The sequence below is a fragment of the Chinchilla lanigera genome, unplaced genomic scaffold (assembly GCF_000276665.1).
Source record: "Chinchilla lanigera isolate Chin_1 unplaced genomic scaffold, ChiLan1.0 scaffold00024, whole genome shotgun sequence".
Lineage (NCBI taxonomy): Eukaryota > Metazoa > Chordata > Mammalia > Rodentia > Chinchillidae > Chinchilla > Chinchilla lanigera.
In genome coordinates, this window is record NW_004955425.1 from 22,875,856 (window position 1) to 22,893,588 (window position 17,733).

Consider the following 17,733-nt stretch of genomic DNA (forward strand, 5'->3'; position numbering starts at 1 on the left):
TTTTTCAATTGAGTTGCATACATGCTGGGATCAGCGGGCACCAGTACATGGGCAGGGCTGGAGTCAATAAATGCGGCTTCACGTTTATACTGATTGGTAATTCATAAAATCCCCACAGGATTTGAAACTTGTTTAGCATAATAGCAAGTCTATATTCTGAGCTGTTTTCTTTCAATTGTATTGTTGGTTGCATATTAATAAACTAAATGTCAGCCAAGTAGGAGGAAAACACTCAAAATATGAATATCATTGTATCTAATATTTTTCAGAAAGTACCATTTCAGTACGTTATATTTCTATTTAATTGCTTGTTTTAAGTCATTGGGGAAATTTTAGACACTAAAATGAAGATTCCCCAGTGTTGAGAAAGAATATGTTATTAATTTGTTTTTCAGAACCATATTATTTTGTTGGCTAACTGTACGTACATCAGTAGTACATACATAGAAGTATTTGTGTATTATATATTCTTCTTACCTTTATCTTGATACAAAAGGAGTCCTGGTTTCACCTAATACTTGTAAAAGCACGATAGTTCAAAAATCAGCATTTATGATTCATTAATTGATCTTGGGGGAAGCTGCCTTTTTAAATAATATATTATTCCAGCTTACACACATTATTACAAAAGGAATAGATTTATTGAAATTTCAACCATTGTGTTTTCTTCGTAAGTAAATTATGTTGGCAAAATTGGATTGTGATAATATAAGATTTGGAAGTATTTTTATTCTAAAAACGTGTTTCTTTTTTTTTTAAGTTCACTGTGAAAATATTGTCCTTTTCACTTTAAACTGATACACATGTGATCTTTGTTATTTAATTATATTGTTTGCAACTAAGAAATGAATCTTTAGATTATAATTTAGATTAGCTAAAAATTGTTCATTAAAAATGTGAAGGATTAATATTTAATCCTTGTATAAACAATTTATTGGAATTTAACCTAATGAAATACAACTCATCAGGACACATCTGTATAGAAAGCATTAATTTTCCATATGAAATAACTATAGGTATTTTAATACTTGTAACAATTATAAGTATTAAAATTATTTTTTGAGGGAGTAGAACCTGTACTTTAAAATTTTATTCAAACACGAATGTTCACTTTTAATTGAATGGCATAATACTTTATTGTCCTAACACTGATTACATTGTTGTCACATGGGTGGAAAACTCTTTTTAATGAGTTGCTATTTCTTTCTTTTTAGCTGGTAGCTGGCAGTGTCGTGATGGCTTTTGAAGAAGTATGCCCTGATAGAATAGATCTGATTCACAAGAATTACCGCAAGCTATGTAATTTACTAGTTGATGTCGAAGAGTGGGGGCAGGTGGTCATAATCCACATGCTAACGCGATATGCTCGCACGCAGTTTGTCAGCCCTTGGGAGGAGGTAAGTGCCAGTCTTTTACTGATAGATTAGGGCATACTGATAGATTAGATGAACTTGAAAAAATATGTACAAAAAAATTAAACTAATAAAAATATAGAAACCTGCCTATTTATCAAGCACTCTCTTCTTTTCCAAAAGCAAGAAACCAATATAAAAGAAATCCAATAACTGTCTTTAGTATTGGCATTGGCTGATGTACATTTAATGGCATGGTATGTAAATTTTGAATATGACACATGGTAAGATACCCTTGTTAGGATCAATCACAGATACAGCGGTTATAGTGCCAAACCATGAATTTTGTTTGCGGGGGGAGTTACTACTTACTTTCACACCGTTGAGCCCCAGCTATTCCACACACTCATTTGGAAAGTAGGTAATGTGAGTCTGTAATGTGACTGTATAATGTGACTTTTTACCTTAGATAATTAATTTCTTGTCTACATAAATACTGTTGAACTTACTAATTTTTCTGAGTTTTATATTTCTGGAATGTTTCATTTTTCCAGTTGAACTAGTAACATTTTAGTAAAATTAATATTTAAATATACCTTAAAGTGAGCTTATTTATTTTCTTCTGCAGATTAACATTAGAAGCATGCCTTACTGCTTTTTTTATGTGAGAATTTAGAAACATGTAATTTTATTACATAGCTTATAAGCAAGCTCAATCAGTATGTATGTTTAAGAACGAATATAAATTTTAAACTTGGTTAAAGAAATTTTAAATGTTATGAGATGGTATATTCGCCTTATTCTTGGATGTCTTTTCTTTTTAAAATGTATTGTAGATTGTAAGTATTATAGATTGTAAGAATCAGTTAAGAAATATAAGATTAGGAAAAAACCCTATTGTGTTAAAGTGGTTTACACACAAGCGGATGGATAGGCTTTCAGTGCTTAGTATATTGTGTTCTTGTTATTAAGAAGAAATACTAAAATGAGAGAAAAATGTAAATAAAATTAAAAACTGTTCATAATATCTGCTCTAGATGATACCAAATTTACGAATAGTTATAAAATGTTTTATCAGTGTTTGTGTTTAATAATTGTTAACATTAAAAACTATTTAAAATCTTTATCCAAAACAGTGTAGTACTGATTTTATCTCCATTACTTATTTAGCATTGGATATTGAACCTAGGGCTGCACACATGCTTAACATGTGATCTACCACTGAGCTTTTCCATTATCGCCCTCAATTTTTATTTTATTTTATTTTATTTTATTTTATTTTATTTTATTTTATTTTATTTTATTTTTTTGAGACAGGGTCTTGCTATGTAATTCAGGCTGGCCTTGAACTTACTATGTAGCCCAGGCTGGCCTCAAACTCATGGCTCTCCTCTTGTCTCAGCCTCCCAAGTGCTGAGATTACAGGCTTGTGCCACCATGCCCAGCTCAGCCTTTCAATTTTAACAAAGTGGTTATATTCTTAAAGATTGACTTGTAGTTTGAATTATTAATGTACAAAATCTTTTGCCATACAAGGCTCTTAAATTGATGAAAATCCATGTCTTTGAGTACTTCTATTTTACAAAGTTAATTTTATTTATAACTGACCAAAGTACAGTTTGAAGGCACTTTTTCTAAATTAAATTACAATCTGTGATGAAAATATCTTATTCTTTTGATGGTATGTTTGATAAGAGATTTCCATTGATTGTAACTTACTGCTTTGATTTCAGCCAGTTTCTTTGAAAGGTGCTACTCAGATATTTCTTTCCTGTCCTGTAATTTTATAGGTTAGTTGGGCATATGTAATGATTTGTTATCGTTCAAAATTTTTTATTTTACTGTGCTGTCATTGTTAAATGACTTTCATTTGACAGTTAGACAAATAAGTGACCTTTCACTTGTTCATATATAGACACTGGACCTTACATGTATGCTTTATTTACCATATCTTTTAAAAGTAGGTAATGGATACTAAAATCTGTTTTTATAGTTTGCTTTTCTGTTCCTTGAATTTTATTTCATCTTATTTTAGACAGACAAAGCTATATCCTAAAGAAAAATTAAAATCTACTCTATGATATACATTTATTCTTTTTGAGAGATAGAAAAATTGGGGCTGTGAATATCTTTTGTATTTTCACATGCTGACATCATGAGCATTAATTATTACATACGTAGAGAAAATCTAGTCATTTTCCTAGCATACTGGAATTGGGTAGAGTTATTTATTCCCTTTGCCATCTGATCTTGGCACTGTTCTAAATGCTGTGGTTACTAGACTAAGTTAGTGGTTTTCACATGTGCACCTTGGCATCTGGGTGCTGTTTGCAGCATCACCACAGGGACATCCTGTAAAGCCACTTTTATCCTGTAAAGCCGCTGTCGTGGGTGGGGGCAGTGCTGCTAAGCTGTGCTTGTGTGGCTGGTGTTCTTATGTGCTGTTGCGTATGATTTCCTTTGAGAAAGATTCCTTGGCTTCAAGGAAAAAGAAGGGAAAAAAGAAAACTCTACTGTGGTCATAATTTTTTCTAGTTATAGAAGTATATGATAAAATAGTTTCCTATTTGTAACCTCTTGGTTGACACTTAACAGGCAATTATTGGCCATCATTTAATTTCAGTTATTCTGGTAGTTTGATTTTTACTTTAGAGAAAACATTTTACTTTATTAATTAATTTAAGATGATACCAGATGACCTCAATCCATGGAAGAATTGTTCTTTGATTATTAAGTTAATAAGAGTCTTATTGAGCCCAGAACAATCAAGGTAATACCTCTGGCTGTATGTTTAATTACATATTCTGTTCAGAAGCAGACCGAGTCCTTATTGTAGATGAGAAGTAGGGGTTGTGATCGACGGTAGGCTCTTTATTCAAGTATATCCTATAAAACTAAAGCTCAGATAGACTTACCAACATGTGGTCCACCTCCGTGCTCTCACTCTTTCCCCCGCCCTGTCAGCCTTTCTCTGATGATATGTTTTACTGCAAAACTTTGGAGTGAGCAGTCCAGCCATTTGTACTCTTTGAGGCTTTCTGGCCTAAATCTCCTGTTGCTTCCAGCTCTTCAGGACTCCACATGGTAGTTGTAGCATTAGAAATTGGCAGATTTAGTCACAAAGCCTTTTTGGACTATAGTTGGAAGAAACTATTGAGAATATTTGGCATTTCTGCTATACAGTTTACAGCTGACATTATAAAAAAGTGTACCATGTAAGGTTATTTCAGAACAGAAAGATGAGGTGGAAGAGTATTCCAGAGAGTAAGTGCTGAGTGGCTGCTATAATTTTTTATCCTTTTGCCACCATTGCTTTCATGGAATTAGCCGAGAAATGTCTTCCTTATCTGGCATTCTCTCTTGGGTATAAAAAGTCACTCATACAAATGTTTTGTAAACATTATTTTACTGTAAGTCAGGGGCCATTTGAGAAAATCATGTCAATAAAATAATACATTGATTTAAAACTTATTTAAAATAAAAAGGTTGTCATACCAAATTCATTGACATCAAATATAATTTCTGTAATACTAAGAGAAAATGTGAAAATGGTACTGTGATACTTTCTTTTATATGGTAACTTACTTTTTTGTACTTTCTTGTATATTATTTTATTTTATTTATGTATTGTATTTTTATAGGGCAGCCATAATTATTAGGCTTATTTTGTAGATGAAGAAATTGAGACATAGATTTTAACAGTCAGCCTAAGATGAAAGGTGATGCTTCTAAAAGGTGGAACCAAAAACAGTTACCTGATGACCAGGCCATCATATTTTCCTTTGTATTCTGTTGTGACACTTAAATTAAAATATTTTCTTTTCCATAATAATTTTTTGTGTGTTTGCTAATTGTGTCCTTGTTCAAACTAACTTGAGGCCCAGTGCTTGGTACTCAGGCATTGTAGTTAGCTAACAACTATAATTAAATTTGCTTTTCAAAGAGAAGAATCACCCTTCTCTTTGAATTTTGAAAACCATTTGTTTATGCTAATATACTTGAAAGAGAGCAAAAAAATTGTTTTGAAGAATTGGAAATCAGTAGAAATACTTTTTGAGATGAGCTGATGCGCATACCTTTGTCAGTAAGTTCTCAAATAAACACATCATATACAAACAAACTTCTTCAGGGCAGAAGAGATTTTAATTTAGTTTATTTGCATCATTATAGATCAGTATTTAGGCTGTTTATATGTAAATGTATGATTTGAGGAACAATTAAGTGTTGACAAAGTAGATTGCAGTCATATCAATTGCACTGCGTTTTCCATAATTTTTCTAACTGACATCTTTGATGATAAATAGTGGATGCCAAGTCAAAGCCGATTATCCAGTGCACTAGGAATTCATAGGGCTGTCAGGGAGAAGACCAATTGACTTTAAATTTACATATTAATGAGAAGATTTGTTAAGAGGGTGCTTGACTATAGAAAATAACAGCATATTTATAGGGCACGACATTTTATAAATAAAGCTGATGCAGGAAAATGGAAATTAAACCTTTTAGGTTAATAAATTCAAGAGAGTGGTAAAATGCATATTTGCATTTTTATTTTCTTAAATTTACCTTACTCTTTGCAGTCCATATAGCTTGTTTTTTATTCTAGGTCAAGTTTGTATAATTTTCAAGGATATAAAATTACATAAGTATTTTATTTGTCATTCAAGCCTATTAGGGGAAAATACTTGAAGCATAACTGTAATTCTCTGACATTAACATTGCTTTTGTAAAAATAATAGATTTAATAAAGCATTATAAAACAAAATACATTTTAAGAGCAATTTAAAATAAAACCAAAACCCTTTGGTGGCATTAATTGTAAACTGCAATGAAGTTGACATTGATGCCTGACAAGAATGTTTTTACTTTTGTTAACATAGCAGTTTAAAATTGAAATTTGTCTAGGACATCTAGGACATAAAATTGAAATTTGTTAGAATTATCAAAAATACTTTTGGTAATTTGGAATGTAAAGCTAAATATTCACTAGTTACTTTTGAGAATATGAATCCAGGTAATAGAATTCTGATGGTAGTATTTATGTAATTTTGAAACTTAGAATGATTACTTTGTCAGTATATTTGTACTTCAGTTATAAATCCTTATCTGTATTGAAGAAAGTTGTAAGTTTCAAATTTTGTTTGAAGTATTTTTGTTAAAATCTTAAGTTTTTTCAAAGGTAGATAGAAAATAAGAACTCATCAAACGGCAAAATTCATGAGTATACTTCTTTTTTTTTGTACCTGGAATTGAACTCAGGACCTCATGCTTGCCAGGCAGGCGCTGTGCCGCTGACCTATATATCCCTGGCCCATGTGTATAGTTTTTAATTAACAATTTTTTGTTAAATTCAAAGGCACTTGATGCAAGTACTTCATGAACTGAATATCAAGGTGCTGCCCAAAAGTCCCTTTTTTTTTTTTTTTTTTTTTTTAAAAAAAGACAGTGTCTCACTGTGTAGTGCAGGCTGGCCTTAAATGTTTATGTAATCCAGGCTGGCCTGGAACTCACAGGTCCTCCTGCCTCAGCCGCCCAAGTGCTGGGATTACAGGTGTGCACTACCTTGTGGAAGCATTTAATTTAAAGATTCTTTAGTATATTTGTTACTGATAATTTATTTGTGATTGGATTATTTAAAATTTATGAAGTTTCCTGTTAAAAAATAATTTTATCAAAGAAACCTACACATGGTATTTTAAAGTTGAGTAATACTATACGGGTTATAAAAACCATTTTCCTTCCTATCCTTCCTCATACCTGAATTAGCTACTTTAAATTTTAGCTTTTCATAAACGTGTGTGCATGTGATACAGATGAAAAAAATTAACTTTCAACCTATGTTAGATGTTAGATGTGCCAAGTATGTATTCCCCAAAATTGAATAATGAATTCTAAGGAACAGCAGAGACTAAGAGTAGGAAAATTTATTCAGAGAGATAGTTCCTGAGAGACAGAAGGGGTCCCACATGGGGTGATACCGAGGCCCTTTGTCAGGGGTATTTATACAGCAAAGTCACAATGTAGGTACAACCTAGGTCAAGCTATAACCTACCTATAGGATCACACGTATAGCCGCTTAGCTCATATTGATCGAGGAGGGGAGCAGGTTATGTAACAAGGGCACATGGACAAAACAAAGGGCCTTTTTAGGAAGGGATAGATTGGGAGGTCCTGATCACTCAGTTGTGGTCACTCATCTGGGTAACTGATGTCTATCTAGACTTTATTGGACCTGCCGAGTATAATCTTCAATTTATTGTTTATCCTTTTGGGAGACATGTAGGCCTGGTCATTCCATCTTTATCTTGAGGCCTGGCCTTCAACAGATGTGCCTCTAGCCCCGGTTGTGATGTGTTCTCATCTTTTTCCTGACTCTCTTGAGGGCCTGTTGGGTTAAATAACCCTTAGTTATTGTGGGCTGACCCAAGCGAGTGGACCGTGAAGGCTTAAATAAGTGAGACAATGGAAATGATTTCAGGGATCAGGAGGGACTAACTCTCTCACAGTTTTGATATTCTCTGAGTTTAGACAAAATTCTCTGGGCAGCCCATATTTATTTGGTTTACAAAGGAGAGGGAGGGGCTGGGGATTTAGCTCAGCGGCAAAAGCGCTTGCCTGGCAAGCGCAAGGTCGTGAGTTCGGTTCCTGGTACCAGAGAAAAAACAAAAAAAAAAAAAATAAATAAATACAAAGGAGAGGGATACTCAAGAAAACGTGGGAATCTGGCAGGACCTAGGGAAAATTTTCCCAAGTAGTAACTAGGTCAGTCAAGAGAACTACTTTATCTTTAGGTTGGTATTTATTGTAGGAGTGTGGAGTCTGCAGCTGCAGTCTCCTTGTGGTTAATTGGGGTTGGGGCCATAATCCTCAGCTATGGTCTTACGTTGTCCTTTGAGGCATCACAGCTTCACAGGCCAATATAGGCCTCAGCAGTGACCAGTGACCCATAGAGGTTTATTTACTATGAGTCAACTGTCCATCTTTAAACAAGATGCCTAAGCTTCAGAGAGCTCAGAAGTAAACATGAAAAGCCAATTGGTTAATATTAAATCCTGCTCAGAGTTGCTTCATAGTGGTCTCCAACAAGGGCCTATATGTGTCTGACTCCGTATAATATGTCTGCCTAACACAACTGTCTGTAATCCGTGAGTGTGTTTATCTTTCTCCATTTCTTTCTCTTTTTTTTAATGACTTTTTTTGTCACAAGGAATCAAACTCAGGACCTTGCACTTCTCAGGCAGGTGCTGTGCTGCTGAGCTATCTCGCTGCCCATTTTTTTAATGATTTTTTTGAGAAAGGGTCATGCAATATAGTCCAGGCTAGCCTTGAACTTCCTATGTAGCCTAGGGTGGCTTGAAACTTGCGGCAATCCTCCTGCCTCAGCTTCCCTGCTGTTGAGGTTACAGGGATGTGCCACCATGCCTAGCAGCCTTTCTTAGTAAGTAATTTAAGTAATTTCTAAGTCATCAATATATATGCCAAATTTTGGTTTATCAAATTTAGACTATATAGTCTTCCTATTATAGAAATGAAGAATCCTTTATTATTTTCTGCAGTTTAAGTTTCCAGCTGTTATTTTCTCTGGAACCTGAATTGTTTTTTGTGTTATTACAGTATAGATCTCCTCTACTGAATTTTTCCATTCTGTGCAAAAATGTCTCGATTCTATATTTATTTTTGAAGAACGGTATTGTTCCATGTAGAATTTTTTTTTTTTTCCAGATAGGGTCTTGCTGTGCAGTTCCAGCTGGCCTTAAACTCACTATGTAGCTGAGGCTGGCCTCGAACTCATGGCGACTCAAGTGCTGGGGTTACAGACGTGTGCTACCACACTGAATTTCCTCCATATAGAGTTCTTTGTTGAGTGTTTCTTTCAGTTTAAAGATATTACTCCTATGTCTTTTAGACTTCATTCTTTTTGTTCTTTTGTATATAATTTTTTATATACACCTGCTTTCAAGATTTTTTCAAGATTCATGGAATAAAAAGTGTTAAAATTCATGAAAAGTTGCACGCTAAAAATTTGAAAATTCACGAAGGTGTAAAAATTCACTAATCTCACACTTAAAATTTCAGTCTTTCATGGATAAACAACTCTCTCATTTTTGCCTATTTTTGACTGTTCTACAGTGCTGTAACATCACCCATTTTAAAAATAGTTTGCTAGAGAGTTAATCTACTCAGTACATCTGAACAGTGGAAGCTAAAACTATGATTCAGTGAATTGTACCTTTTTATGTTTGTCTGCTTTCATGATTTTTCGATTTCAGAAGTTTGATTTTGATATGCATTGGTGTGATTTTCCTTTAGCTTCTCTTGCTTAGGGGTTAGCTGTGTTTTCTGGGTCTATAAATTTATTTTTTGCTTTGTAAATTAAGCTGAGGATGTTCAGTGGTAGAGTGCTTGCCTGCCATGGGCGAGGCCCTGGGTCCAACCCCTAACATATATGCACACATGCATGCATGTGGGACACACACACACATGCATACCCACCCTTAAACAATTTGGAATTTAAAATTTTTATTTTCTGGGACTTCAGTTACATGTAGTTTGGGCTGTATGATATTGATACACATGGCTCTTGAGACTAGTCACTTTTTTCCTTAGTTTTCCTCTTTGTTCTTCCAATTAAATAATTTTTTGTTGATCTATCTTCAGATTTCTTGAATTTTTTTTAATAGCCTGTCAGCCCATCCAGTATAATTTTTATTTTAATCATTGTGTAGAATTTTATTTGGTCCTTTGTATAATGTTCTATTCCTACTGTTTCCTCATCTGACTGTTCAACATGTCTATATTGCCTTTGATATTTTGGAGATATATACTGCGTGTGTGTGTATGTGTGTGTGTGTGTGTGTAAATAATAGCTGCTTTAGACTTTTTGTTTAATAATGGCCTTTTCTGGGTTCTCTTGAGAATATTTGCTGATTGCAAAGCTAAGATGACAGTAAACACTTCAGTGACCACAGGTGACAGACTATATTGTTGTCAAAAATTGCCCAACAGTGTCTCTAAAAAGTGAAACTCATAAGTAGCAACAAGAAACCCTAGTGAAAGTATAGAATTTAACTTGCAGGGTTACTGTGTTACAGTGTTTATTAATATGCTGTTTCCAAGCTGGGCTTGGTGGTGCATGCCTGTAATCCCAGCACTCAGGAGGCTGAGGCAGGAGGATCATTGTGAGTTTGAGACCCGCCTGGGCTACAAAGTGAGTTCAAGCCCAACCTGAACTGCATAGCTAGACCCTGTCTTGAAAAAGGCCGGGGGGGGGGGGGGAAATAGCCCTGTTTCTTATAAAGAAATTAGGCATGTATCACAAATTTGGTCCATTAAAGGAAAAAGCAAATAATGGAAATGATATCTGAGAAGACTCAGACGTTGAATTTTCTAGTAAAAAAATTTTTAATTCTCTTAAGTATGCTGAAACAGCTAAATGAAATCAGAACAGTGTCTCTCTAGAAAGATGATCAGCAAAGAGACGGAAATTATGCAAAGGAAGCAGATAGAAATTCTGGAATTGAACATTTCAATGTCTGAACCCATGAGTTCAGCAGCAGATGGGAGCAGGCAGAAAATGAACTGATGAGCTTCAGGGAAGTTCAGTTGAGATTATCTAGTCTGAGGACCATGCAGTAAAAAATAGTGAAGTAATATGAACAGAGCCTAAGAGACCTATGAAGCCTGTGGGCCACTGTCAGGTGCACTAATGCATGTTAGGGGTATTCCAGAAGGAAAGAAGAGAGAGAAGGAGGCAGGAAGACTATCTGGAGAAACGATGATGGAAAACTTTGCAAATTTGATGAAGACACTAATGTGCACATTTAAGGGGTTCATCAAGTTTCAAGTAAGAAAAATTCCAAGGTTCATACCTGGATACACTAGCTAGAAGAAAAATTGTCAGCCAGGAAGTCTATCTCTGGCACGACTGGCCTTCAAAAACAGAGAAACAAATATGTTCCTGGATGGATAAATCAGTGCATCTGAGTTTTTCATGTATGTCAAATTAAATGCAGACATCAATACACATTGTCCTTGAACACTTCCATATGCATATTATTGACGTTCCTATTTGATTTTTCCTTCGGTTGGTTAAACTTTTCACAGTGAAATGTGCAAATCTTAGAATGTTAATAATTGTATATAGGTTAATAACAAACTCTTATGATATGGAATATTACCATTATCCTTCCCAGTTGATTCCTGTACTCGGGGTTCTCAGAGACAAATAATGTCTTTTCCCGCCTCACTATAACCTTGAGTTCAAAATCTGATAAATAGGAGCTATTTCCCTGCTTTTGTATATATTTAATATGCATTTGTTCTATGCACAGTCTCCTTGTGCACACATAAAGCAGAAATACCTGTGTTTGGGTGAGAGAAGACTTGATATACTTAGAGTTCATCCTGATGTAACTTCCCCACCCTCCAATTCTCTATCAGGATGATGCTTTGTGGGTCCCTGTCTCCTGTGATACAGGAGTGGAGCCTTTCTGAGTTCTTACTTGGGCTGGCTTGGGTGGGCATTTACAGGGAGGGAGGGAAGGAAGGAATTTTTCTATCAACAAATCCTGTGTTCTGTGGGGAAAGGAGGAAAATGTCTTTTTTTTCTACTCTTTGGAATTTAAATGGATGAGAGATAAACCTGTGAATCTCTCAGGTGTCTTTTTTTTTTTTGTTTTTTTTTGTTTTTTAAACTTCTAAGGGTTATTCCCTTGTACATCCAGGTTACCAGAACTCCGCTCAAGCAGTCTTGACCATGCAGACACATGAACATGACCATGGAACACAGTTAACTGGTGCAAAGACTAGTCTAGCTCATTGTAGAAGTTTTAAATTAGTATTAGATCATATTGCATTCGTTTTCATCAGTCTTTATTCAGCATAATGTATGGGAAATTGATTCATGTCAAATTAGTTCTTTCATTTTAAATATTTTCAAAATATTTTCAGTATTATTTTGCTGAATAATACTCCGTTTTTTCTTTGTCTTTGACTTTTTGAGACAGTATTTCGCTAGGCTGTTCAGGCTGTGCTTGAACTTATTTTGTAGCCCAGGCTGGCCTCACTCTCACAGCAGTCCTCCTACCTCAGTGTTCCAAGTGCTTCCTCCTACCTCAGCCTTATAGGCGTGTGCCACTGTACCCCGCAGTTTATCCATTATTATATCAGAGACTACCTGGGCTTTTTTTTTTGTCTGTTGTAATCTATCTGTTATGAATATTCTTGGACAGTTCCCTTTTATGGAGCTGGGCTTTCATGCTGAGTTAGTACTTACATATAGAGTTTGGCAGTCACAGAGTACCTGTATTTTAGTTTTATAAGACCTGCTAGACTTTACCGAAGTCATTGTGCTTTATTTTTGTTTGCCTTGTCTACTGTAAGAAATTACCAAGGGGCTGACATGTTTTCTTCACAGTTATGAAGTTTGGACATAGAAGATGAAGGTGTTGGCAGGTTCGGTTTCTCTTGAGAGGCCCTGGCCTTTGCTTATAGCTGGCCCCTCCTCTGCTTCCTTACGTGATATTTCCTCTTCCGGGATGTGCTGTCGGTATCTCTGCCTGTTGAGATCTCCTCCTGTCATGCTAGGACAGTGATTAGATTGGACCAGGTCCCATCTTAACAGCCTCATAGAAGCTTAAGTCTCTCATGGTTTCTCTTATCTAGAAACGCAAAGTATAAATAAAGAGCAAAGTAAAAGATGTATAAGAGGAAACAGGGAGATAGATCTTCAGCAAATGGGAAGGGGATCAAGAGATAGAAGGGGGAGGGGAAATACATGACATGTGCCAACTGCTCATGGTGAGTGTAATTGTTATGTGCTGCAAACATGTACCAGTAAACCTCATTTCCACTTAATCACCTCCTTAAAGGTTCTATCTCCAAATACTGGCACAGAAGAGCAAGGGCTTAGGGCTTGAGTATAAGATTTTTCAAGAAACGCATTTCAGACTGCAACAGCCATAGCTACACTCTTGCAAATAAATGAGTGGGAACTGATTTCTCCACATTGTCACCAACATTTGATGATGCTGTTCTTTATTTTAGCCATTGTGTTTGGTTAAGGTTATTCTAGATTTGTAAGTCAGTTCTCCGTGCTATTCTAATAAGGATTATTTATTTCTGAGGTGATTTGGGGTTAGAATTTTAAGCCTTTATCCTAAGGGACTTTAGTTAGATAACTGAGACATTGGCAAGGTCATTCAGTTTTCTTGCCCCTCCTTTTACATGCTCACACCCATGTGGGTCCCCTCCCTCTCTCTGTCTCCTGCTCTCTGGCGGTCACAGGATTCACCTGCTTGTTCTGCACACCGCGGGGCCGTGACCTCAGCCTCCTGGGCCGCACATCTTCGTGTGGACGTTGTTCCTCTCCCAGAGTGCACTTCCAGTTTCTGTTGTATGTGCGTTCCCTATTTCACTTATACTATCTGAAGACAACCAGTTCTAACTCGTAGCTTTGTCTCGTACTGTTGTCTTCCTATTATTTTTAAAGCAATTTACTTATTTAACCATTTCTAGTGACAAGTATATCCATAATTTAGATATATGAATATTTTAGAATTAATGAAGATTAAGTGCTGCCTTTATAAAGTTTTATATTTTTATAGAGTTTTTACAACTCAATAGTTTTGGGTTTTGCTTGTAACGTTTTAAAACTAATCAGTGTTTCTTGGAGTTCTAGTTTCCTTAAGCTTATTTAGAGTTGAAATACATGCGCGCGCACACACACACTCTTAAGTACTAGAAGTCTCTGGGGGATTAAAAAACTTCACTGATTTATGCACCTTTGCCTAGAATTTTTATAAATGTTGTAAAAACTCTGCTTAATCTCATTTATTTTTATGCCCTAAAGGAGAATTAACTTTATTAATTTCAGTTCAACACACATTTACCTTCCTGTTTCTAATATAATCTCTGTTTCAGGGATTAGAGTAAGGAAAGAATGAATATATGCAGAGTCATGATTAGTTCTACTTAGGGTGCTTTTAACTTTGTTTTCTAGTTTATGATTGAAGAGAACCACTCAAAAATACATTCAGCTTAACCATAAAACAATACTGTGTCTTCCATGACTGGCTTAATTAATTTTCAAATATTAGAACCCTTATTTTTCATGTCTTGAAACCTTTAACCTTAAGTTCTGCATGTGCCATGAACATTTTTTTTCAGGGGAGTTTGAAAATGCAAACTATTTCATGTAGATCCTCCAGATGTCTCAGTTACAGAGTTCGGAAACAGCTGCGTTCAGAAAGCATGTTTCTCATACACTGGAGCCGAGCGTGCAGTCAAAAGAAATGAGGAGTGTTGTGGGCAATTGAACGCTGCGTTCTCATGGTGGCTGAGCACAGAGTTCCAGTGCACAGCTGTTTCTGTAATTGTGACGCTTTGGGGGAAGGTCTTTGCGCAGTGGTCCTCAGACCCACACTTCCACCTGTGTGGTGTAGTGCTTACTGGGCTGTGGTGTTAAACATGTAAAGTGAGCAGATAGCAGTTTCCTCACAAAGGAAAAGAAAAAGTTTCTTCTCATTAGTGCACAAAGCTTGTATTGTTTTACATATATCTGACATGTGGCGAAGGAGTCTTTTTTTTTTTTTTTTTTTTGAGAAAATGAAAAGTTACATTAACATTTTGTTAAGCCATTAGTCACAGTTACTCTGGAGGCTGAGGCAGGAAGATCACATCTGAGGCCATCCTAGGCAATTTAGCAAGACTCTGTTTCAAAATAAAATGAAAAAAGACTGGAGATGTGGCTTAGTGGTAGAGTACTTGCCTAGCATGTGTGAGGCCCTGTGGCCAATCCCTATTACTACAAAAGAAATGCCACTTGAAACAAGTTTTGTTAAACATAAAAATTTTAGTTCTAATGAATTCATCATATGTGCTTTCCATACTGAATAGCTAATTTGTCTGAGTAGTTGTGACACTGCTAACCACCTCCCCACTCAGATCTTGTCAGAAACATCTGTCCAGTATTGGAGACACGCTGGCAGTACGCTGCTGTGGTGTGGAGCTGTGACAGCCTGAGTGTTTGTGTCACCCTTCTCTCCATCTGCTATTTTTCTCACCCCTCATCCCCTCTTTGTGATACTGGGAATTAAACCCAAAGCCTCTGGCTTGCTAGGCAAGTATTCTGCCTCTGAGCTACATCCCCAGTCCTAATTCTCTTGATCTTTTTAAATTTTAATAAGTTTATCAATTATATTTTCACATATTGTGCCTTTGGTGTTGTGAATAAAAGTTGCCATACCCAAATTCATTTAGTTTTTCTTTTGTGGTCTCCTTTAGAAGTTTATTGGTTTGTGTGTTTTTAAGAATATAAGTGCATGTTTATAATGCCTAATAGTTACATTTCTTTTAGGAATTGGCACATACATAAAATATCTTGATCACTTTTGATCCCGTTATTCTCCCTTCCCCCTCCCTGAATCCCCTCTGCATTTCCAAAAAGTCTATGTTTCTTACCATCTCTCCTTCATTTTTACTACTTTATTTACTTATGAGGTCTAACTGATAAATAGGACAAACGCTGAAGTTTAAAGAAATTTATTACAGTAAAAGACATATTGTTACTTATCCCCCTTACTGCTCTCTCTCATATCAAACACACATACCCTCATTCTTGCCACTTTCTGAAGCAGTTCTGGAAGTCCTCTTTCATGGGTGTCTTTAATTGGGCTGCTGTGGCAGCCTAAATGTTCTGAATCAGTGTAATGGTCATTTCGACTTTGAGGAAGAGCCAGAAGTCTCATGGTGCCAGACCCCATGATTAAAGTAAATGAGGGCAAGAACCTGCCTTTCTGTCGGGTGGCACTCAGCAGCAGCATCCACTGTTTCTCCCATGGCACTCACAGATTTCATATAAAATTCTGGATATCATAACAGTGATTTCTTCTCTATGTAGATGTCATGTAATTTTATAACAGTTATTTAAAAACAAATATTTATAAGTAGAACATTTTATATTCCCTTTATGAAGTGGTTGTATCACATACGTTTTATGGGTTCTTTTATAACTAGGACCCCTGCTGTAGTCATTTCCATTAGGGACATGTTTACTGCTGTATAAGTCTATGTGGATACAGTCTTGTCATGGAAATGTGTTGCAGACCTTCAGCACTCATAATGTAGTTAATACTTGAAGTTCTTTTTAAAGTAAGATTTGTGTCTTCTTCCCCATTTATTAATTAGTGATTTATTTATATCACTTTGGATTAAAATATTTATTTTGTTCCTTAGGTTATATAACTCATACTATCGTCGTTTGTACTACTCAAAAATTTCAGCTTTGCTTTTGAGAATATTTTTGTTTTTTTTTAAACTTTAATGAGCTAGGCTCATTTTAATTCCCCTACCTTTAGAAATAGCCTGTTTTCTGAGGTAAGAAAGACCAGGCTTTATGGTATACCAGAATCACATTTGAGCAGAATTTGCATTACTTATTGACCACATAGCTTAGAAAAATTACCATACCATAAACAGCCATAATGTAAAACATTTTAATTAATACCAACTAGAAACTTTAGTTGCATTGTTTCCTTAGGCTCAATAGAAATACAAGAATTTATTTTTACCTTTTTCATCCTAAATACTTCTAAAATACATTTCTCTCTCCTTGTCTCTTGACAATGAAAAATATAATTTAATATTTACTGCCTAAGTTATGCCTTTTATTATCTGTGTACCAAAGAACAAGACTATCCAGGTAAACTGGTATGCATAATACACTCTGAATGAAGACTTTGTACATAGAATAATATTAAGGGCTTCATAACAGTTATTTTAGCTACATGGGAGGGACCTTTCTACTCATTTCCAAATTCAGAGCTGTGTTAATTGAGACTGTCTAATATCAATCTCTAGATAAGAAATATAAAGGACTGCATTGTAAAAATTAAGGAATTCTAAAAATTGAATATTTCTGAAATACTGCTTTGAAATATATATGGAAGCATATCAATTGGTTCATCTTTTGTGCTTACAAAATATAGTTAATGTACTAAGTGGAACAAATGGCATCTTGTGCCTATAATGTCTATGTTAAAAGAGTTACTGAAACTCATTTAGTTTTATCTTAAACAGATTAAACGTCTTTCTTAATATATCCACTTTACCTTACTTGTTTAATCAGTTTTGTGTTTCTGGACACGTTGAAAGTAAAATTCATTCCATCATAGATGTAGCGTGTTAATTAAGAGTGATTATTTTAAAATTATTTGGAGTTCTCTAAGGTATTAACTTTGAGTCCTCAATGTACTTAACGTACTTATCTGGTCTGTTATCTCTAAGAGCACAAATCTTTTTCTGTCTGATATGTCAGAAGAACTACAAAGGTAAAATCAGTCAGGTTTAAATTTTACAAAGATTACCACATTTAATTAGCTCT

The 17,733-nt window shown here is 35.2% G+C and overlaps 1 protein-coding gene across 1 annotated transcript in view; it reads left to right on the plus strand.

The window, feature by feature from the left end:
- Ap3b1 (adaptor-related protein complex 3, beta 1 subunit) overlaps positions 1–17,733 on the plus strand; it is a 258,894-nt gene that overhangs the window by 83,240 nt on the left and 157,921 nt on the right. The window contains exon 7 of the mRNA XM_005386022.2: positions 1,215–1,397. Within this exon, the coding sequence (XP_005386079.1) occupies positions 1,215–1,397 (183 nt within the window). The remainder of the gene's footprint in view (positions 1–1,214; positions 1,398–17,733) is intronic.